This window comes from Puma concolor, chromosome A1, assembly GCF_028749965.1.
Source record: "Puma concolor isolate L17-30 chromosome A1, mPumCon1.1.hap2, whole genome shotgun sequence".
Taxonomy (NCBI): domain Eukaryota; kingdom Metazoa; phylum Chordata; class Mammalia; order Carnivora; family Felidae; genus Puma; species Puma concolor.
Window position 1 is genome coordinate 134,065,796 of NC_141667.1, and position 23,732 is coordinate 134,089,527.

A 23,732-nucleotide genomic window follows, 5' to 3' on the forward strand; every position below is an offset into this window, starting at 1 on the left:
TAAAAATTCATAAAGTATGCTTTCATATAAAGAGAATGTTAATATTCACTATGGATGAGGATATGAGGAAAAGGGTGCTCTTTTTTTTTTTTTTTACTCAATTTTACTTTATTTGAATTTATTTTATTATATGAAATTTATTGTCAAATTAGTTTCCATATGACACCCAGTGCTCATTCCAAAAGATGCCCTCTTCAATGCCCATCACCTCATCAACCTCCCTCCCCCCATCAACCCGCAGTTTGTTCTCAGTTTTTAAGAGTCTCTTAGGGGCGCCTGGGTGGCTCCGTCGGTTGAGCGTCCGACTTCGGCTCAGGTCACGATCTCACGGTCGGTGAGTTCGAGCCCCGCATCGGGCTCTGGGCTGTTGGCTCAGAGCCTGGAGCCTGCTTCCCATTCTGTGTCTCCCTCTCTCTCTGACCCTCCCCATTCATGCTCTGTCTCTCTCTGTCTCAAAAATAAATAAACGTTTAAGAGTCTCTTATGCTTTGGCTCTCTCCCTCTCTAAACCTCTTTTTTTTTTTTTCTTCCCCTCCCCCATGGACTTCTGTTAAGTTTCTCAGGATCCACCTAAGAGTGAAAACATGTGGTATCTGTCTTTCTCTGTATGGCTTATTTCACTTAGCATCACACTTTCCAGTTCCATCCACGTTGCTACGGATGGCCATATTTCATTCTTTCTCATTGCCACATAGTACTCCATTGTGTATATAAACCACAATTTCTTTATCCATTCATCAGTTGATGGACATTTAGGCGAAAAGGGTATTTTTAGGTACAATAGATGACAGTGTAAACTGGTCTAGCATTTTTGGAAGATGATTTAGCAGAATGTGTCAACATTTCAATACTGCAAGCCCTGTGTTGCCTCTCCCCTCAAAGATAACATCTCTAGGAATATCTCTGGTAGATATGCTCATATAGGTACACAATGATCTATGTAACCGATTGTGGTATTGTGAAATCATTGTTATTTGTGTCAGTGCAAAAAATGGCACCAACATAAAAGCCTGGCTAGCTTTCTTAATGTCCACTAACAGGCGCAATTGCAGCAAGGGCCACCCACAAAGTAGTCCATGCAGAGATCATTCCAGAGAACTTTGCTGTGTATATGTCCAGCTTCATGAAGCGGACTTGATACCACTTCTCTACAACGGTGATTTTCTCAGTGGATGTATTTGTGTCCCCCACTCCAGGGAGGGACATTGCAGAATCTGGCAATGTCTAGACATTTTTGCCTCTCCTGACGGGGCATCTAGGGGGTAGAGGCCAAAGATGCTATTAAGCAACCTACAATGCACAAAACAGCCCCCCACAACAAGAATCCTACTCAAAATGTCATTAGTGGTGAGGTGTACATATGGCCCTATGTACACACTCAAAGAAAATCCTAAGAATGGAATTTTCCTGGGACGCTGGATGGCTCAGTCGGTTAAGCATCCAACTTTGGCTCAAGAATGATCTCACTGCTCCTGAGTTCGACACCTGCCTTGGGCTCCGTGCTGACAGTTCAGAGCTTGGAACCTCCTTCAGATTCTGTATCTCCCTCTCTCTCTGCCCCTCCCGCCCCAAATATAAATAAACATTAAAAAATTAATAAAGGGAGAATGGAATTTTCCTGAAAGGATAATGTTTTTATAAAAACTCATTTAGAAAATCTCAACACAAAAATAACTGATGAAAAATTTGCCAGGGTACACAGCAAATGGTGATGGTGTGACCTCCAGAAACGTAATAAAAGGTTGGTAATTAGTGGGAGAGGATGATGTAGACAGTACTGGACAATTACAGTGATGTCATGGAGTATCACCAAGAATAGTTTTCCATTCTCCCAAGTTCTGTTGCAATGTAAACAAGTGTTTAGAGCAGCACTTAACCAAAAATTTGCAAATATATGTACAATATGATGGAATTTTTTTGGATCCCTCGTGCTCTTTGGGAATTAAGAACCTAAAGAGCTACCAGACTCTCGTCATCTGGAGAAAAAAAGGGAACAAAATACTCCACATGTAGTATCTTCCATTCCACGTACAGGGAACAGAAAAGCAAAAAAGGTGAGGGGAAAATTCAAATTGACTCCTAAAAAGGGTGTCTGGATGATTGAAGCCTCTTAAATGTTGGATAGAAATCATGAGGTGAGCCGATTTTGCCTCGGTAGAGTTTTTAACTACAAATTCAATTTCTCATTAGAAATAATGCTGTTCAGATTTACTAATCTTTCTTCTGGGAAGAAAAATTTGTATTTTTTTTATGTTTATTTATTTTTTTTGAGAGAGAGAATGAGAACACAAGCTGGGGAGGAGAGAGAGAATCCCAAGCAGGCCCCGTGCTGTCAGCATGGAGACTGATGTGGGGCTCGAACTCACAAACCCTGAGATCGTGACCTGAGCCAAAATTAAGAGTCGAACACTTAACTGACTGAACCACCCAGACGCCTGGAAAAATTTGTGTTTTAATCTTTTTTCCTTGACAAATAGGGGTTTATCAATTATTTTTATTTTTTTAATGCACCGACTTTGATTTGATTACTTTTCCCTCTTACTGTTCCAGTCTCTTCTTCAATGATATCAGCTCTTATTTTTATTTCACCTTATTTCACCTTTAATTTCTTCAAGAATATACCTAGATCATTGATTTGAGATTTTTTTCTATGTACATGATGCAAATATTTCCTCTATGCACCACTTTCACTGCATTCTACAAATCATGATATGTTGTATTCCATTTTCATTCACCTCCCAATAATTTCTAATTTGCGAATTATTCCTTGACCCCTATGTTACCTAAAAGTGTATTGTTTCATTTCCAAATATTTGAGGATTTTTCAAAGACCTTTCCCTTATTGATTTCTATTTGAGTTTTGTTGGACTAAGAAAACTTACTTTGCATTATTTCACTGCCCTTAACTTCACAGTGAATTACTTTATGGCCAAGAATAAGGTATTACATTGAAATATAGCCTGTGTGCATTGGAAAAATAATGTGTGTTCTGGGGTGGGAAAGTAGAATGTCCCACAACCAAAGACTCCAGAAGAACCTTCTGCAGTTATGAGACCTCCCTAAATGCACTGCTCCCTCTCTGGTACTTCAGCAAATTCTGGTTTCTTCAGCCTCTCTCAAATCCCAACCTTGTCTCTTTAATTCAGCAAGAATACTGGGCTCTATTTTTTCCTCTCTCAGGCTGCGAACTGGGACATACACACAGATTGCTCATTGGTTTCTTTTCTCTCAGGGATTACTGCCACACGCTACCCTTTGTCCAATGCCTGAAAAACCATTATTTCACATAGTTTGCATGATGTTGTAGTTCCCATTTCATGATGGCTGGAAGTCAAAGTTCCAGGCGTTCCAATAAAACTTTTTTATTCCACCTGGGACACCTTTCAAACCAAATATTCTTTGAAAATGACATGCTATTAAACAGAGAACAATGGAGCAGACGACACCCAAGTTAGAAGAGCCTGGAGCTCACCTTCTAGCTTCACACTCCCTTCATTTCCCTTCACTCCAAAACCTGAAACATGGCCATTTCTGAAATGACACTTCAAAACTTTAGAGTTCTGCACAGCTCAGTCTTCAAACCACTTACATGAACAGTATTAGCTTTCAAATCAGGCAGACCTGGATTTGATTCCAAGCTTACTTCCTTGACGACCTCAGGGATATTACACAACTTCTTGATCAACAAAATGGGTGTAGTAACACCTTCCTGATAGAATTACTGTAAATATGAATCATGTAACTATTAGACACCTCAAGGTAGAGGGCCCCAAACCCAACTGATTCATAAATTATCATTCGATTTGTAGCTATTGTCACGGTCATTGCCAACTGTCACAAGAGAGATACAGCATTCTGTGTATTCCAAAGAACAAAACCAAGATTATTTCCAAGATATGCCAGGATTTTCCAACTGCGTTTTCCAACAATGAAACTGGCAAGTGAAATTAATGAATTCTTTGCTTCCAGGAGTATTTATGGTATTGGACTCTGTCAGGCATATTTTAAAGAAAATCCCTCTACTGTGTGCTAATTTCTTGCTTTAGTTTTTTTAAGAATACTACTATAAGAGAGCAACTAGGAGAAAGAAAAGACAGGTTGCATTAAAAATCAGTAATTTGTGGGGCACCAGAGTGCCTCAGGTGGGTTGAGCGTTTGACTCTTGATATCAGCTCAGGTCATGATGCCAGGGTCGTGAGATCAAGCCCTACGTTGGTCTCTGCACTGAGCACAGAGCCTGCTCGAGATTTTCTCTCTCTCTCCCTCTGCCCCTCTCCCCTGCTCACACACTCTCTCTCTCTAAAAATAATTTTTTAAAAAATAATAAAAATAGCGGTGCCTGGGTGGCTCAGTCAGTTAAGCATCCCACTTCAGCTCAGGTCATGATCTTGCAGTCCGTGAGTTCGAGCCCCGCATCAGGCTCTGTGCTGACAGCTCAGAGCCTGGAGCCTGTTTCAGATTCTGTGTCTCCCTCTTTCTCTCTCCTCCCCCACTCATGCTCTGTTTCCCTCTTCTCAAAAATAAATAAACATTAAAAATTTTTTTAAATAATAAAAATAAAAATCAGTCATTTCTACCACATCAAATTCTATTTTTATATCTCCTCCATGTCAATCTCCACCCTATACCTTGGATCAAAGAATTAAAACAATGTGAATGTTACATGCCTCTGATAAATAAAACAGAAGCTACAAAATAATTTCATCACACACACACACACACACACACACACACACACACACACACACACACACAACACAAAGAGATGTGACTTTGAATTTCACCTCCCAGCCTTACCAGCTGCCTGATGTGCATGATTTACACAATATCCATGAGCTTCAGCATCCTTATCTATAAAATCACGTGAGAGTATGTATCTCAGTGGGTTTCTATGAAATCAGCCATACCTATGGCAGGATGCTTATGAGTATAGCATATAGTAGTGTTCAGTAAGTACAGCTATGATATACTGGGCCTCAGGTCTTTCTTTCTAAAAACTGATACAAACAGAATTCTATTCACTGATTTTTCTTGATTGATTTGATAAAAAAAAAAAAAAAAAAAAAAAAAAAAAAGACGGAGGCAATACTTGTTTACTGCCCTTGTAGGTAGGATTAGTGGAAAAGTCCAGTACGTCTTCCATTTCTCTATATACCACTGCCCTAGCACAAAAAGCTATTCACACCTATGCATTTGTTTTAGCAGGTCACTTCTTTTCTAAAAATGTGTACACATACCACAATCAAAAGATTTTGTAGGGGCGCCTGGGTGGCATAGTCAGTTAAGCATCCAACTCTTGATTTTGGTTCAGGTTGTGATCTCAGGGTTCAGTTAGTGAGATTGAGTCCCACACTGGGCTCCTCACTGGAGCGTGCTTGGGATTCTCTCTCCCTTTGCACCTCCCCTGCTTGCACGCATGCATGCTCTTTCTCTCAAAATAAATAAAAAAAAAAAACAATTTTGTAAATACAGTTTATAAACTGTAAAGTACTATAAAAACCCATGTTATTATCACAGTAAAAACCATTTACAACACTCTGGTGGTCTTCCATCGTTTTCTCTTCCACTTACATTGTATACTTTTGAAGTCTCCAAGATCAATTTATTATAAAATCCATTTCAGAATTACAGGAGTAGGAGGGTATATAAGCACTGAACAGAACTGAATGTGTATCTTCTGGACGAATAGGTAATGGAAAGAAATGAGAGAAGGATTAAGCAGACAGTTGATTATGCAGTTCCAATATAGAGTCTGATGTATTCTCTTACAAGCCTATGGTGAGTTATTAATAGGTTCAAAACACGTAAGACCATGTGACCACGCACCCAAAAATTGGACACTGTACACTTGTGGAGACTCCACAGCCAAGGGCAAGAGCAGCCAAGTTATTAGAACACTTACTAAAATACTACAACTGAGCTAACTATAGGCAAATACTTTGGAGCTCTCTTAAACCATATTAATGTGCAGCGCTGGACTGTCCCCGGGGATGCTTTAGCATGTTATTCCAAAAGCATTTCAAATAGAAATAACGGGTTTCCACATTCTTAAGCTTAAAACACACTCTAAATATGCACTGGTGGGTTTGCTTCTCCTCTTTCATCTTTCTAGCCACTGACCCCCTTCATGACTCTCCCTCCCTCCAAGGAAGGTTGTGTCAATTCACACAGATTATGTAAACTCTTGACGCCTGACAAGGAGAAAGAACTGAAAATGCAAAATAAGCAATCATGGGAATTAAATTAGTAGGCAAACATATTTCTTTAATTTACCATTCTACCAGCTTAAATTTGGACCCAGATTTCAAGTGGTATTTGTAAATAGGTCTTGTCCATTTTCCACTGGCCACTCCAAAGCATCTATTCCACCAGAATTCTTGGGCCATCATTGTATTCCTTAAAGCTAAGATTTAAGGTTTACATGGATGAAAATTTGGTTTAATCCTGATACATAGTCAAATTAAGCAGAGGAAATTTAAGCACATTAAAAAAACACCGTAAAGATTTCCTATGTACATCTCCCTACATTATTATTCAACAGCAAAGATTTAAATATAACTATTTGGATATCACTACCTTTTATTTCATGAGCCAGTTTTTCTTCTGGAAAACTGTTGCAACTAGACATTCATAAATGTTCACTTCCTAAAATGACCCCAAGTCCACATTTGCTTTCATATTAAATTTCATCAATTCTAAGATGCTGTCAGTTTTCTGATACACCCCTATGTGACAGCTGCTAAAATGTGAAAAATTATCTATTGGAATTAACTAAATATAGTATTTCTATCTTTTCCTAGGCTTTTTTATATCATTATTAAATTAATGAGAAATACATTATCTAAGGGCCTTTATTATCCTAACATTTTCTCACTCATGATTCCTATAGCTGGAAGACATCTGTCTACACTCAGATTATCAGAGAAAGCATACTGCTTTGGTTTTTAATAAAAGGCCGTATACTGGAAATCTTGGCTCTGTTTAAATAAACATACAATATTTTGGTATAAGTTTACATTTAGGGAATAACTCTGAGTGTTTGTGACTGAAACCTACTTCCTGAAAAGGATGGTTTAGATTTTGTAGGTTTGTTTGGGTTTATTTGTTTATTTGAACCCTGACCCTAACAACTTTTGTCTTTTTCACAGCAGTGGAATATAGGAAGCAGTCCTGGAGTACGATACCTAGATTCACACCCTACTCGTCCAAAGACATGAACTGTAAAATCTTCTATTTTGTATACCCTACTTGTATAACTCCAAATGACTGGCTTTCCTTGCTCCCATCAATCCTTATTAATTTTAAATATTGTGCACTATAATATGGGCTATCAGGAGCTAATTCTGTTCTTTATCAGTCAACGTGGTGTTCAAAAACCTCCCCTAATGATTGTTCTCATAATAATAATTTCCAGATAGCAAAAAAACTTTTGTGTTGTTTAAGATGGAAATGCTCCCCAAATCGATCTTTAAATACAATTCCTATCAAAGATCCAGCAGACTCTACATTGACAAATTACAATCTCATGCTAAAATTTGTATAGAAATGCAAAGGATAGAGAATAGGCAAAACATTTTTTAAAAAGAAATCAAACTTAAAGTTCCCAAATTCAAAACATATTATAAAGTTACATAAATCAAGACTGTATGGTATTGACATATATTTATTCTTATAAACATTGATAGAGAGAAAGAGAGAGAGATAAGGATAAACATATATATAACAAACAGTATTAACAATTCAAATGCAAACTTGCATTTATGGTTGACTTTTGACAAAATTTCCTATGGCATTTCATGAGAAAAGAATAATCTTTCCAGTAAATGGTGTGGAGAGAAAATTGGATATATACACGCAAAGAGATTGATTTGAACCCCTGACCTCACACCATACAGAAAAACTAACTCAAAGTAAGTCACAGACCTAAATATGAAAACCAAAAGTATGGAAGAACACCTAAGCAAGCTATGGGAGAAAGACTAGGCAACTTTGAGTTAGACACAGAGTTATTAGACACCAAAGCCAAAGTACATTTGATGAAGAAAAAAATCATACTGGATTTTTTTTTCAAAATGTATAAAGATTAGCTTTAGAAGACACCATTAAAAAACTGATCAGAAACACACAGACTGGAAGAAAACATTAGCAAATCATATGTCTGACAAAAGATTTATACCCAAGTATATAAAGAACTCTTAAAACCAAATACTAGAAAGATTTTTTAAAAATCTAATTTAAAATACTCAAAAGATCAGAGTAAACATTTCACCAAAGATGATTTATGAATGGCTACGGGACAGCACATGAAAAGATACTCAACATTGGCACCAGATAAATGCAAATCAAAACCACAAAAAGATCCCACTGTGGAGCCACATGATTAGTTATAATCATAAACAGACAATAATAAGTGTTGTTAAGGATGTGGAGAAACTGGAATCCTAATACGTTGCTGATGGGAATGCAAAGTGATGCAATACTTTCTAAAAGAATTTGTCCAGTTCCAAAAATATTAAATGTAAATTTACCATATGACCTAGCAATTCCACTCCTAGATGTCTATCTTTGGGAATGAATATATATATATATGCACACACACACACACACACACACACACACATATATATATATATGTGTATATATATATATATATATATCTACACAATGACTGTTCATATTAACTATTATTCATAATAGTGAAAGAGTGGAAACAATCCAAATGTCCACAACTTATGAACGGATAAACAAAATGCGGTGTTATATCAACAATGGCTTATTATTCAGCAAGAAAAAAAAATGAACTACTGATTCATGAGACCACACAGATAAGCTTCACAAACATTACACAAAATTTAATAAGTTAGACACGAGACTGAATTTTATATGTTTTCATGTATATGAAATGTAAAGGCAATGTATTGAAACAGAAATTAGATTAGTGATTGCCTGAGACTGGGGGTAGGAACAGAGTGACCACAAATGTGTAGGAGTGAAAGGGGTGATGGAAATGTTCTAAAACTGGAGAGCAGTGATGGCTGCACAATTCTGTGAATGTACTTGAAGTCACTGCATTGTACATTTGAATGAATTTTAGGGTCTATAAGTCATACCAGAAAAAAGATAATAGGAGAAAAAAAACATTCACAATGTCCTTTATGTTACATTACAAATAAGGATTTACCCTAGAAAAATCAGCTTGGCACATTCATGAATCTATCTCACTAATGACAAACAATTAGATTCTACTTAGAAAAATTCTTACATAGGAACTTCCAACCTAGACACTGATTGTAGGTGCCTGGGTAGCTCAGTCGGTTAAGTGCCCTGCTCTTAATTTTGGCTCAGGTTACAATCTCACAGATTTGTGGGATGGATCCCCTCATCACAATTTGCACTGACAGCATGGAGCCTGCTTGGGATTCTCTCTCTCCCTCTCTGTCTCTCCTCGACTTGCGCGTGCATGCATGTGCTCTCTCTCAAAGTAAATAAATTTTAAAGAAAGATACCAATTCAATACTTTTTAAAACATTACTATTTAGAACCACATATTTTGAACTGACAAAATTCTAATTGGATGGAGATCTAGACACACAGGAAGTATCTACATTAGTAGACAAAACAGGACACTAAGTTCAATTTATTAACAGATATCTCCACAGTGAATCACTCAGACATTATACTTTGTTAGTTATATTTATGCATAACTGTTAGTTCCATAATAAATGGCTCAAACTTTCTATTTTCTTATTATAAAATATTAAATGCTATTTATTGTATCTGCAAGCATACAACCAGAGTCAGCAAACAACACAAAGACCCTATGCTAATTATATAGGTAAGTTCCTTGCTCAATAACTGACCTGCCTGTCTATGAACTGGGCACACTAAAATATTTGCTGATAATATAATACTTTTATCATGAAAATGTAGCTATCACATGTTACTTATATACATTCGAAGCCAAGTAATAAGGAAAATACACCATTTGCACCTATCAGATTAGTTGACACAATTATCTGCCTGGCCATTCCTCTTAGCAGGTTAATGTGTTTTGACTGCAAATTCTAATGAGTTTTACAGTACTCTTGACATCCCAATTCATAGAATGTGAACAAGTAGATAAGACTTGTCATTTTATTTCTGCCATTTGAGATAGCTTACCCTTTGATCCTTACACATCTCCAAGGTCCTCTTAACCTGACTGACCACACTACATTGTGATTCTAGGGTAGGTAATCTCACAAAAAGTTTATAATTTTCTCAATGATTTTCTAATATTCCTCTACAATGAGCCTCAGCCTTCACGTATCCACATCTAAACTTGCTGCCAAAGGAGGCCCCTTTCAGTATGAAGGAATGTTTCTTCCTTCGTTGCTGACAAACTTTATTTCATTACAATAAGTATTGTAAAACATGTGGGGTAAGTGTCCTGCTAGATTACCCAGAAAACTGTTGATGACAGTTTGTAGTAATTTAGCCTTTGTTGACTTCCAAATTCTGGAATGGGAAACAGGTTTCAGGTTCTGTATACTTTTTCACCTAAAGAGTAGGAAAACATTCATCCTGGCATAAAGGTCCCATTATACCCCCTCCCAACTAGTTCACATTTATAGCTTGTTTAATAACGATTTGAAATCCATAAAATCCTTTCCAGCTCAATGGCATCTGAGTGGGTTCCTAGGAGGATATTAAAGGGAAGGACAGAAGGTATCCAAGTTCACTATAAGAGCTACCAAAGAGTATTAAAATTCATTCAAGACACCTAGGGTGTAAAGTTTGGTGGATGTAAATCTAGTCATTAAAGATCCTGAGTGCTGGAGTTTTCAAAGCACTTAAAATTCGAATGGCTGCCCTCAAATACTAGCTTGCACAAGAATTACCTTGGATTCTTTTAAAATGCATTTCTTGAGTTTGAGGCCCAGTATGGGATTCTGAATATAAATGGAGAATTCCCAACTCCCTCAGTCTCACTCCCACTACCATGATTTTGATAAAACTGTCTGCACACCAGGCTTTAAGAAAGAGAGCACCGAGAAGGGTGAGCAAAGAGCCAGTGATGTAGGCTCACTGCAGTAAGTGGTTATGTATTTTATTCTATTATATTTTAGTTTAGTTTAGTTTAGTTATTTATTAGTAGTCATGTATTTTAAACGAAGCCAGGCAGAAGTAAGGGGAAAGAAAGAAAGAAAGAAATCAATCAATCAATCCTGGGGCAAAACATCTTTATGTGCTTGTGAAGAAAAAACAAATGCTGAGGTTTTTTTTTTTTGTTTTTTTTTTTTTGTTTTTTTACTGGAAAGCAACAGGAAAGTAGAAGATGTTAAATAATGCCAAAACTGGCCTGGGCTCATCAGCTCCATTCCCTCCCTGCTCCTCTGAATGAAAGCCTAAACAGTTAATAATTTATTACAGATATGTGCACATTAATTATGAAATGAAATGGAGTTTCTCTTGTTGGAAAAGTCAACTACAAAACTCTCTAACCCCCGAGGGCCATCTCAACACCGTCATGCAATAATTCTGCACAAATATCTGGGTAGCATTAAAATGGCTTAGTTCCCATTTTCTCACTTCTCTCAGTCTAGGGCTTGGCATGAGAATAAAGATGAGATGGAGACAAGATGATGTGCTCGCCATGGCTGCACCCTAAATGCACTCTGAAGCAAGTTATGGTCCTCGCTTAGCTAAGGGAATCTCAAAATTTCCTTTCAGGAAACCCCCCAAATCATAATCCAAGAGGGACTACTGGTTTGTCCCACTGCCTCAAAATAAGTCAAGATCACTTTCCTAACTTAAAGGTACTTCCTGTAAATCAGGAACTTGGAACTCCTCTCATTATTCTTTACTTGGTAAACAGAAACCCATAAAACCGTCCAGGGTAAAAATGTAATTGCAAGTAAGCAGAAACACTCAATTGAATTGTGCATGAGCTCAATAAAAATGTGCTGATTTAGGGTTGCATAAAAATAGCTAAAGGCTCCCGTAAAGAACTTCCTGAATTTAAAAAAGTATATCATAGGTCAGCTAATAAATTTCAAATAAATACATAATATTAATATTTAAGAAGCAAATATTATTTTTTTTTCAACTTTTTTTTTTTTTTTTTTTTTTTTTTTTTTGGGACAGAGAGACAGAGCATGAACGGAGGAGGGGCAGAGAGAGAGGGAGACACAGAATCGGAAACAGGCTCCAGGCTCCGAGCCATCAGCCCAGAGCCTGACGCGGGGCTCGAACTCACGGACCGCGAGATCGTGACCTGGCTGAAGTCGGACGCTTAACCGACTGCGCCACCCAGGCGCCCCTAAGAAGCAAATATTATTAAGCAAAATTTCTTCTCATAAAATTGGTCCATGCCTGACTTCTCTCCAGATATTAAGACATACATTAATATGGGATTAAAGAATTTATTGACCTTTAATGTACAATGTCAATGCATCAGTGTGATGATTCTTATTAGAATTTTTTTTATCGGAATTCACTGTATCGTTTCCTTAAATAAGAATGGAGCATCTGCACACTCTACACACGGAAACTTCTCTCATGCATCACCACTGGCAGAACCATCATCATCCACGCCGTTCTGAATTGTGAACCAGAGACCATACAGAATGCCTTAAAGAGATGTGTTCTTCAAGTTAATAAAGACACTGGACACTTCCTAAATCAGAGAATTGTGATGGACCCAGCGAAGTCAAGAAGTTGAGGCAGAGAAACAGCTCCTTTAAGACTGTGAATACATTGAAGAAAGGAATTATTTCTTTTCTCTTTATGGTCTCTGGGCATTCAGCACAATATATAGATGTAACTAGCCCACTAACAATGAATACTTATAATGTTCTGCTCTTAAAAACAACACTGCAATGAGTAGGCTTATATGTAAATCTTCTGCACACATATGAATATTCCTGAAAAGAAGGGTAAGCGCATTTAAAATGTAAGTACATACAATACAAAAGGCTCTCACAATTAGCTCTCCTACAATGTATAAGATAAGGTGTTCCCCAAGCATCGGCCCTGGATATTATTAGTTTGCATAATTTGTGCCAATCTAATGAACCAGAAATGATGTTTGAGGAAATTCGCTTTTACTAGCTTACCAATAAATTTGAAAATAATTGTGAACGTTTACTTGATATTTATGTTTCCTCTTTTGCATATACACTAAAAAGTGACTATTTGTGGATGGTAAGTTAACAGATAATATATTTTGTATATTTTCTAAACTTTCTATACTCAGCATGTATTATTTTGTTATTAACATTTATCTTTTCAAAACACTAATACAAAAAGAACTCTGGAATTAGAAATGAAAAAGACTAAAACTCTAATAGAAAAATGGATAGAAGGGATGCCTGAGTAGGTCAGTCAGTTAAGTGTCCAACTCTCGGTTTTGTCTCAGATCATGATCTCCTGGTTTGTGAGTTCAAGCCCCACGTCCAGCTCTGCGCTCACAGTGCGGAGCCTGCTTGGGATTCTCTGCCCCTTTCCCACTCATGTTCTCTCTCTCTCTCTCAAAATAAATCAATTAAACTTTTAAAAAGTTAGTACAAGATATGAACAGTACATTTATAGGAAAAGAAGAATAAAAATATGAAAACATGCGCAGCCTCACCAAAAATACACAAAAACTATCGATTAAATCTATATTTAGATAATATTCCTATTAGATTTCACCAATATTAATATCTTTAGTAATACCCATACCAGCAGAAGCACAGGGGAAATATATACTCTTATATTCTGCTGGCCTGAGAATATAAAGTAATACCACCTCTGTGGGGTACGATCAGGCAACATCACCCCAAATTACCAACATCCATGCCCTTTGACAAAGAGTTACATTACATAGGCAAAATGGCATTTCTACAGAATCTTATTTATTTAGCACTGTTCATAATAGGAAAACATTAGAATCAATCAAATGTTCATCAACATCAAACTGACTAAATACATTATGGAATGTACTTGCAATCACACAAAATGAAACTACCCAAAAAAGAAAGAGGAATCTCTCTGTGCACACATGTGTATGTGTATCAATAATGTAGACTTAAAAGCTATAAATTGATATATACATATTTATTTGCTTATGCATCAACTGCTTCTAGATCCTACAGTGGAAACTAATAACCCTACCTACATCTAGGAAGGAATATAGTAAAAAATGGAGAAAAAGTGTTGGAAGAAGACTTCATTGCATATCTTTTTGGGGGTTCTGTTTGGTAAAGTTTGAATTGTTATAATTTTGAAAATGATTACCTTTTGCCTTTAGGTTTGAATGGTAGTTTGGCTCTTAACTATTGAGAACAAACATGGTTACCAAAGGGAAGGTGGGGGGGGGGGGGGTGGGGATGGGTAAAATAGGTGATGGGAATTAAGGAGGCAATTGGGATGAGCACTGGGTGTTGTATGTAAGTGATGAATCACTAAATTCTACACCTGAAAGTAATGATACACTGGATGTTAACTACCTGGAATTTAAATAAGAACTTGAAAAAAAGTTGAATGGTAGTTTGGCTGAGTACAGGATTCAAAATCACATTTCATCAGAACTCTGAAACACTCAACTCATGATCCTCTGGCGTCCATGTGACATTCATTCCATTATAGATCATCATTCCTTTATTAAGCTTGTAGAATTTTCTCTTTGACTTTCTAATATTCTCCCACAATGTGTCTAGGTATGGGTCTGTACTTATGCTTCTCTGAGCTTGGTGATGCACCCTTCTATCTGAAGGTGCATGTCTTCCTATATCACTGGAAATGAGATTATGATACAAAAGAAAAAAAAAAACAAACAAACTCTGCTAACCTCTACCTAACCATTATTGGTTACATCAGCAAATCAACTCGAATCATTGAATTAAATAACACTCTACACGCCATCTAGAAAATATGATCACTGAGGCATGCCACATGCAGAATGTGCAAAGCTAGTAGATTCCTCCCTTGTCTTGCTGCATGCAATTATTTCCACCAATCAGCCTGGATGTTTACCAAGAATCAGCTGCATCTGTTTGAACTCACATAGGTACAACATTTTGTAATCATGTAATCTAATCGAACACTAAATATTTAGCAGTGAAATAGGAGTGTAAAGGCGTCTTTGCTTCCATGAAAATTTTGGAAAAACTTGAGAAAGGTACGTCGCTAAAAGAAAACTGCTCTAATTTTATCTGGGATGAAACAATTGTAAAAGATCTGAAACATTTAGAAGTCAGTTGGATTTGTCTTCAGTTTTTCTTCCAAATATAGAAACCTATATTGGGAATTGGTTTGTATGCATGCTGAGTAAGGCTCACCTGGAATACCAGTTATCTGACCTACATTCAAAGTATCTGGCCTCACATCCAAAGCTTGGCTGATAAATATAAATATATATATATGTGTATATATTATATACATATGTGTGTGTGTGTGTGTGTGTGTGTGTGTGTGTGTGTGTGTGTGTGTGTGATTTAAATTGGAATAAAATGTTTAGGGTACTTTGCATTTATTTAAAAAATTCTATCCTTTAAATGGGTAGAAGTAAAGAATCAGATATGTGTGCAAAGTTTATCCAATGATAAACATGGACTTACTTATAAAAATGAAAAATTGGAAACAACAGAACATTGGTGAAAAAAAATTATAGTACATTCACACACAAAAAAATCCCACCCTTTCACTTATTTTTAAAAGTTAACTGCTATTAAATTTGAAGCATCTAGATCTATGATTCATGGCTCACAACTTTTCTTTCATATTGTGGACCCATTTGATTGAACATTTATATTATGTTCTGGGATAATTTCTGGGCTTGATTTTCTAGGTTAGAAATTTACTTGTCAATTCACGGATGGAGTTTTTAATTCTAATAACCACTTATTTTTAGATCCATTGTATCTAGTCATTTATTCTGGATAGCAGCTGTTGCTGTATGTTTTAAATTTACTTTTTCTATGAATATATATCCATTCTTATACTTCCATTAAAGTATCTTATCTATTCTTTTTTTTTAATTTTTTTTTTAATGTTTATTTTTGAGAGAGAGAGAGAGAGAGAGAGAGAGACAGTGTGTGAGCGGGGGAGGGACAGAGACAGAGGGAGACACAGAATTCCAAGCAGAGTACAGATTCCGCTGTCGGCATAGAGACTGACGTGGGGCTCGAACTCACAACCCACAATATTATGACCTGAGCCGACGTTGGACGCTTAATCAACTGGGCCACCCAGGCGCCCCACTTATTAATTTTGTTGCCTCATGTATTAACTTGCCAGAGTTTGAGGACTCTCCTTTATATGGTTCATTTTCTTAGATTCATGGGTGTCAGCTCGTATGTTTTTGGTTTCCCTGCTGTCCTATCTGTTGTGACTCCTCCAGTTATTTGCAAAAGAGGTGAGACGTTCTGCTGGATGCAGGGTGCCAACAGATCATCTATGGAGGAGGAGACCCTGTGTCCTCTGGTGTCACCAACATGCCCAGGAAGGCTCTGCCTTTACCCTCTCTGACCTTGTGTAGGCACACACATTTGGCTTCCATGGATTGTCATAACCGGACATGAAAAAAATCCAGTGCCACTTCTGCTCCCTGTGTTCCCGCAGTTCTGTTAGAACCCCCACCATTCACAGATGTTTCCTAATGTCTCTGTGTGTTCCATTAATCCAGTCCACACTGTTGTCAGTCTTCCAAGAGATAGTCAGCACGTCTAATGGCATTTTTTTATAATAATGCTTTAGATTTATTTAGAAGATCATTTCTGTCATTCCTAAGATTTGGCTTGAACAAAGAAGATAGATGTGTGAGGTCAATCTGCAATCTTTACTTTTTTCATTTGGATGTCGATTCCATTTCGTCTTCCCAGTTTCCCTCCTGCACGAGCATTCCCCGGACCCTCCCCTTACACTCTCTCCTTCTGCCTTAGTACTGGTACCCAATAAAGTGTCTTGGCCGAAATGGATACCCTAAAATATTTCTGTTCATAACTTGCTGTGGCATCAGATAGTGTGGGATTAAAAGAAAAAGGCATAAACTGCCAAAAAAAATTGAATTTATACAGGGCAGCAGATTCTGTATAAAGACCTAATCAAAACAATTACTGTATAAAACTTAAAAATTAAGTGCATACAGTTTTAGTAGTCACTCTTTATAATCCCGGAAGAATAATCCCAATATTAGTGATAATCATTTCCATAGTCCATTTAAAGGGAACCATAGGCAATTGTGTACCGATCTAGTTTAGTTTAGCACACCTCCTTAGGTGTGCTTTAAAAACAAACAAACAAACCACAATGTGTTAATTTTGGGCCAACATCATTGTTGCACTCTTTCATAAAAATTAATTTGGGGATGCCTGGGTGGCTCAGTCCGTTGAGTGTCTGACTTTGGCTCAGGTCATGATCTTGCAGTTCGTGAGTTTGAGCCCTGTGTCAGGCTCTGTGCTGACAGCTCAGAGCCTGGAGCCTGCTCTGGATTCTGTGTCTCCTCCTCTCTCTCTGCCCCTCCCCTGTTCAGGCTCTCTCTCTCTCTCTCTCAAAAATAAATAAACATTAAAAAAATTTTTTTTAATTAATTTGTTGCTTTTTTGTATTTTAATTTTTAGAGATTGTAATTTAAAACAAAATAAAGTATTACACATGCTGCATTTTATTCAGTGGTTTTTACTGGGTGCCTAACTCAAAACCAGGTATCTTGCAAATGCTGTGGACATGGAAAGAAAGGAATAACACAGCACCACCAAAGTACTTGGGGCATACCTACATTTGTACCTATCTCAAACTATTGTATTCCCCTGTTGCCATTTGTCACTGACAAGCCAGGCTGGGAGCTCCTTGAAACATATCAAGGCTGCTTCATCTTCTTTTTGTATTCTCTGTATCTGCACAATACTTTGCTCAGAAGACTCGCTCAATAAATGTTTAATTGCTTAGTATTATGATATTTATGGACCTAATTGGTCTAATATGGCTGAAATAAGATTATTGTTCAATATTAGAGACTAATAAGGGGAAAGAGAAATAGTAAGAACACTTCAAACAGAAATAGTAAGAATACTTCATATATCAGTTGCTAGACAAATAGTATTTGCGCATTTTGTAAATAGGAAAAACGAGATCCAGAAAGATTAAATACTTTGAAGAGGCATCACCTAGCCATGTACCCAAAATATCTATTCTAGCACTTTTCCTTTCACAGCACAAGTTAGACTGATATCTGGAGAATGAATTGGCCAACCTTATAAATGTTTACCACTTTGCAATCCTGGATAGCTGATGATCTATTTCCTTTGATAGAGAGTTTGGGATCTTTTCAAATATGTAGTAATCCAAAAGGCATTGAGTTCAGGCACCAGAAGGCAAAACTAGCTCCTGAGAGGAGGTGGGGGAAGGCAGACTTAGTTATCTGCTCTTTTCTAAGCAACTAATAATCAGAAAGCTTTTACTTACTGAGAAGGAAAGAAAAAAAAACTTGCAAAAGAAAAGCCGTTGCATTTATAAATAATTCACCCCTATAGAAAGTCACCATGACTCCCCACATTAGAATTACAGGATCACAGAATTCTGGAAATACAAAAGAGCAAGAACATAGCCGTTTGATAATCAATAGTTAGAAAAAGCCTGTATTCCAGCAGACAAGGCTTTTGAGGTCTGATCTCACCAGACATTTTAGGATCATTTCCCCTTATTGCACCTTCTGGCTTTAATCATAGGAGGTTCTTATTTTCATTCCTTTGGTAAGTGTGCACTTTTAAATCTTCAACATCACTCCTCTACCCAAAACACTCTTCAGCCCCATACTACTTGGGTAATGCCTCCTGATGCTTCAAAACTCTGTTAAATTCTGTCTGCTTTGGGAAGCCTTCCCTGACTCCCCAAACTGGATTTTACCTCAGGCATAAGATTTGATTCATCATGTCACTGTCCCAAGGATACCTGTGTCATAACCACTTGTGTATAATGTCTTTCTCCTTATCTGTAAGTCCCCAATGTAGGATGTAGGAAACATTTAACATCTAATAGAATTGTAATTCTATCCTCCAGTTTTTAATTAAACCATTCAATCCTCTAATTTTACTAATGAACACTGAAGCCCAGAGAGGTAAGACTTGTCAATTGTCAGAGTACAAGCCAATGTCAGAGCTCAGATAACAAATTATGCTCTCTTTCCTAATTCACCCTCATAAGGGAAAAAGGGCTGGCATGGTAGAGTCTGGAGTAACAAACGCACTCTTCTTGGCTATCTGCCTAACTTTTTACTCAAAAGTCTGACTGCTATACTGTATTGCTGGCAACGTCAGATTTCCTCAATAACAAAGACTTCCCAGTTCAGAACATATACATATGTGGCTAATAGGAAAAGTGAGCAAAAGTCCAACATGATAAACAGGGAGGTATGTCAAACTCCTGTTCAGTCTATGAAAAACCTACTCATAATTTTAACTTTGCTCCCTTAAGTATGGAGAGAAGGCATAGCTCATTTGGAAAATCTGACCAAAAGCCCACATTTCAACACAGTGAAATGCTTTATCCCCTATTGCTTCTACCACACCAGGAACTTTCTATATGTAATTATTTAATCTCTAGCCAAAAACCAGTGGACAATGAAATCCCCACAAAATGTTTCCCCCGGTGAAGTGTTCAAACATCAGTTCCACAAAAAACATTTTTAAAAGCTTTTCATGTAATTTTTCCATGCCAACTTTTTTCACTCATGGCTACAAATGTCCATATTTGAATATTCATCATTATGAGCATCTGGTAAAATATAGCCCTGTCCAGCAATTTACATCATTTGACTATGAGACCTTAGGAGGGCATAGGTAAAAATTTCCAGTTTCATTTTGTCTGGATTTTTAACCATCTTTTTCCACTTCATGGCTTTGGGTGGTTTTGATTGCACTGATATTTTCTGCTCTCCATTACTATTGGGTTTTTCTACCAATGAGCAGGTTGCTTTCAGGCAAGTCCTTGTGAACTTCATCAATGGCTCACTAGAAATGGCAGAATGAAGCCACAAATCACATTAGTGTTTTCAATATCTTGTGGGTTTTGCCTTAAACCAGTAAATAAAGGCCACAATGGTGATGCCCCCATAATAAGGTGGATGTACTTAATGCCTGTGAACTGTACATCTACCAGCGGTTAAGATGGTAAATTTCATGTTATGTATACTTCACCACAAAGTAAAGGCCAACTTACAGGAGGTAACAATTTTCCCAAAACGTGGGTCAAGACAGAGGAGGGAAAATCCAATGATGATCTCTACTGTTCAGATACAGCAAATGAGTTTTACTTTGCAGTTCCAACAGGCCTCTAGGCAAGGCTCCCAACCCTACTGCTTTCTTCTGTGGTGTGGACAACAGGAAAGCCAACTACTGCCAAATGAAATGCAAACCTCACAAACGGAGAGTTAACCCATAGAATCATGCATGACCCTTTGCATACTGACTGGGTTCTAAGGTCATGGATGACTCCGCAGCTCCGAATCTTTCAGTTACTTCTCAACTCCTGTCCCTCACAGAACACTGAACAGGTGTCCAGTGTGGCTGTGCATGTGTTTAAATTCTAGACAGCTGTCAGAATGTAACTCCCTAGAGGATTACAGTGTTCTGACAATTTTGAAGGACATGAGAAAAAAAAAATGAGATAATAAATGCGGAACTGGTGGTGGGGTGGGAGGGGGCAAACATGGAGAAGATTCCGCAGTGAGCAGATTGGTTGTCTTCCAAACTCCTAAAAGAAGCCACGTGGTGGGCTTATTTTGGAAAACACAAAGCAGCAAAACCAGCAGGAAGAGTTACCCCGAGGCAGTTTGATGCCGTGTCCGGAAGAAACGTGTAACCATAGAGGAGAAGGCTGTTTATGCATCCCTTTAGCCTTCCGATTCACTGAATGCCTTGGAGATGTTCAGCGGGAGGTAAATGGAAGGCACTACTGCGTGGTGCAGACTACGGTGAATGAAGTTCAGGGTGCATGCAAACCAGCCGGGTCTCTAAGGGGAGAGGGAGGAGTGGCGGGAAAGTGAAAAGCTGGGGAAGGAAGAGTGCTTACCAGGCCACCTCCACAGGTGCTGAAAGAGGCCAGCGAGCCAGGGTGCTGCAGCACCGCCCCGGTGTAGAAGCAGGAGGCATCGGGCGGCGCCGGAGGGCGCCGGGCCGCTGCTGCCAGCGTCGGGACGGGGCCCGGACTCGGCCGCTGCTCCACCGCGAAGCGCGGCGCCAGGAAGCGGCCATCTCTCCGGAGCAGCAGGTACAGGTCCCGGGAGAAGGCCGGGATCCGCAGCAGTACCTCGTCACCATCTGACTCGGCTTCCTGGGCCGGGGGAGGAGACGGGGGTGGCTGTGGGGGCGGCGGCTGCCACGAGGCCGGGGCGCCCGGGGACAGGGCGGCAGCCCCGCCGGATCCCCGCGGCAGCTCCTGCGATTCGAACTCCTCGTCCTCCTCGCCCGCTGGCGGCGACGGCGGCCGAGGTCGGGGCCGGGGTGCGGAATGGCCCTCGGCGGGCTCGCCCGGCGGCGCCGGGGCCACCGAGCGCACCTCGCGGGAGCTGCCGGCCGCCTGAGTTCGGGCGCCTCCGCCGCCCCCAGCGCCGCGCACCCAGCCCGGGTCCGCGCTGCCCCCGCTGCCGCCCGCCGCATCCACCGGCTCCCGGCGCCAGAGTGCAGGAAACACGACTTCCCACTCCTCGCGATCGGGGGTGAACTGCAGCCCTGCGGGCGGGGCAGACAGAGAAGTGCGGGGCTTAAAGTGCCGCGGTTCCAGTAGCACAAGCATTCCCAGGCTCACACTCGGTTCAGACACAAGGCTCTCGTGTTAATGCGCCGGAGACCACCCGTCTAGCCCCTGAAACTCTTGCAACCCCTGAAGCCTTGCGATCAGATTACAAACCCCGGCATTTTCAAAATAAAAGTACGATTATATGGGGGGAGGGGTGACGGAGTGGGGCAGCAAAGTTTGGTGACAGCACTTGGTTGTTGAAGGTAACCCAGTGCAAAGACTCCAACACAGATAAATTATTTTCTTAACTGTATGTCAGAGCAAAGCGTCGCTATCAATTTCTGTACTTCCCCATTTTCTTCTAGGTGCTGTAATCGTACCTTTGCAAAGATTTCTCCTCTCATTAGAGGAAGGCTGACCACGCCAGGATGTTTAAAACGAGGTCGAGAGAAGTGCACTTCGCTCGCGAGCGTGACCCTCTCATCTGCACCCGCACGCTTTTTATTGCTACCTACTGAGCCCTGCTCGCCGCGCACCGGCTGCACCAGCCCTGCCCGCCCGTGCGTTCTCGGTTTCCGCCGGGGAAGGTGGAAAGCAAGCCCAAAGTCTCGGGAGAACTTACCTGAAACGATCCCATTCGACAAGACCCCCAGCTGGTAAAGGAGGCAGCAGCAGCAGATGTGAGTAAGGCGCATCTCGCGGCTCTTTCCGGGACCGCGCTCCCGCGGCCGCGGCTCCTTGCCCCGCGCGCGCCTCCTTGCGCGATCCACCGCGGGCGCCGCCGCCTCCCCGGAGCGCAAGGAGGCCGGGCGGCGAGTTTGCCCGGGCCCTTTGTCTGCCGGGGGTGGGAGGGGGGTGCTGTGTGACTCCGAGAGGCTGCCCGAGCCCGGGCGGGGGGGGCGGGGGGGAGGAGCGGGGGCAGGCAGCGCCGCGGCCCCGCAGCGCTTTGGCTCCCTGGCGAATTAGGTGATGAGTCTATTTTCTGTGTTCTGGACGCTGCGAGAGTTTCCGGAGCCCCACAGGATAGACCCACAGTCAGGAGCGAGCCGGCCGGCGCAAGGCTGGCAGGGCTGCCTCAGGACAGGCGGAGGACTGCCCCGCGCGGGCAGGAGCGCCGTGGTGTCGGAGCCGTGGCTCGCCGCCTGCACCCGCGCGGAACTGCCAGGGGCTGGTGCCGCAGTCCCAGCAACCTGGCGCGTGCCTCGCTCCGCACGCGCGGGCCGCGAGCTCTTACCCCGAGAGGCGCGGGAGGGAATTTGTGGCGGGACGAGGAGGAGACGCGACTCGCGAGGTGGGTGTGGAGGAGAAAAAAGTCAAGCAGACCTGACAAGAAAAAGGGAGCACGGGGTGCCCGCCCGGAGTGACTTTGCGGGACAAAGGTCCCAGAACACCACACACGTGCTGACACACCCAGTTGGGGTGGGGACCCAAATTCCCTCACCTGACTTCTGATTGGCCACTCCGACAGGCCGATTTGCATTCTCGCTCAGCACCCACTCCCACCCTCACCCCCCAGCTGAGGTGTGTGCAGGTAGAAGTGCCTCTACAGTCCATCCCACCGCCTAGTGCCGCCCCCCACCCCATCCTCACGTCACACAAAGCAAAACTTACTGCAGGCTTGAGCACAAAGCTGTGGCCCGCTTTCCAAAGACCTTTGATTTTTCTATCCATCTTTGTCTGTAGGAATTTTCTAAGGCTGCAGTTAATGTAATTCGTCATGGAGGGTGCTTCAAAGGTTCCCGGGACAGTAGACACCCTGACATTTCAGAGCCCCTTATCCCACCTTATCTTTCCGGCTTCCCATTCATCATTGCTATCAATTTTCCTCCCCTCCCCTTCTCTTGCACACACACACACACACACACACACACTCTCCCTCCCCCTCTCTCTCCTAAAACAAGGGTGGGATTAAAGGGACTGACATTAATATTGTATGCTAAAGATCACAGATAAAGTGAGATTATTTTGTCTCTTACCCTTTTGTACATAAAAAAATATATCTTTCTGTTATTTCTGTCTTCGAGGGGAAATTTAAC

The 23,732-nt window shown here is 40.4% G+C and overlaps 1 protein-coding gene across 2 annotated transcripts in view; it reads right to left on the reverse strand.

Moving 5' to 3' along the window:
• The window catches only part of ADAMTS19 (ADAM metallopeptidase with thrombospondin type 1 motif 19), a 247,466-nt gene extending 224,925 nt beyond the window's left edge, over nucleotides 1–22,541 (reverse strand). Inside the window, exons 1-2 of one of the 2 annotated variants that reach the window (XR_015250415.1) lie at nucleotides 22,319–22,532; nucleotides 21,031–21,689 (exon numbers count right to left, since the gene is read on the reverse strand). Coding sequence is in view for 1 of the 2 variants with exons in the window: in XM_086704877.1 (XP_086561003.1) it covers nucleotides 21,031–21,689; nucleotides 22,319–22,391 (732 nt within the window). In the remaining variant the exon portion in view is untranslated. Of the gene's footprint in view, nucleotides 1–21,030; nucleotides 21,690–22,318 lie in introns of both variants that reach the window. The other variant, XM_086704877.1, reaches the window with a different exon arrangement.
• Between the last annotated feature and the right edge of the window lie 1,191 nt (nucleotides 22,542–23,732).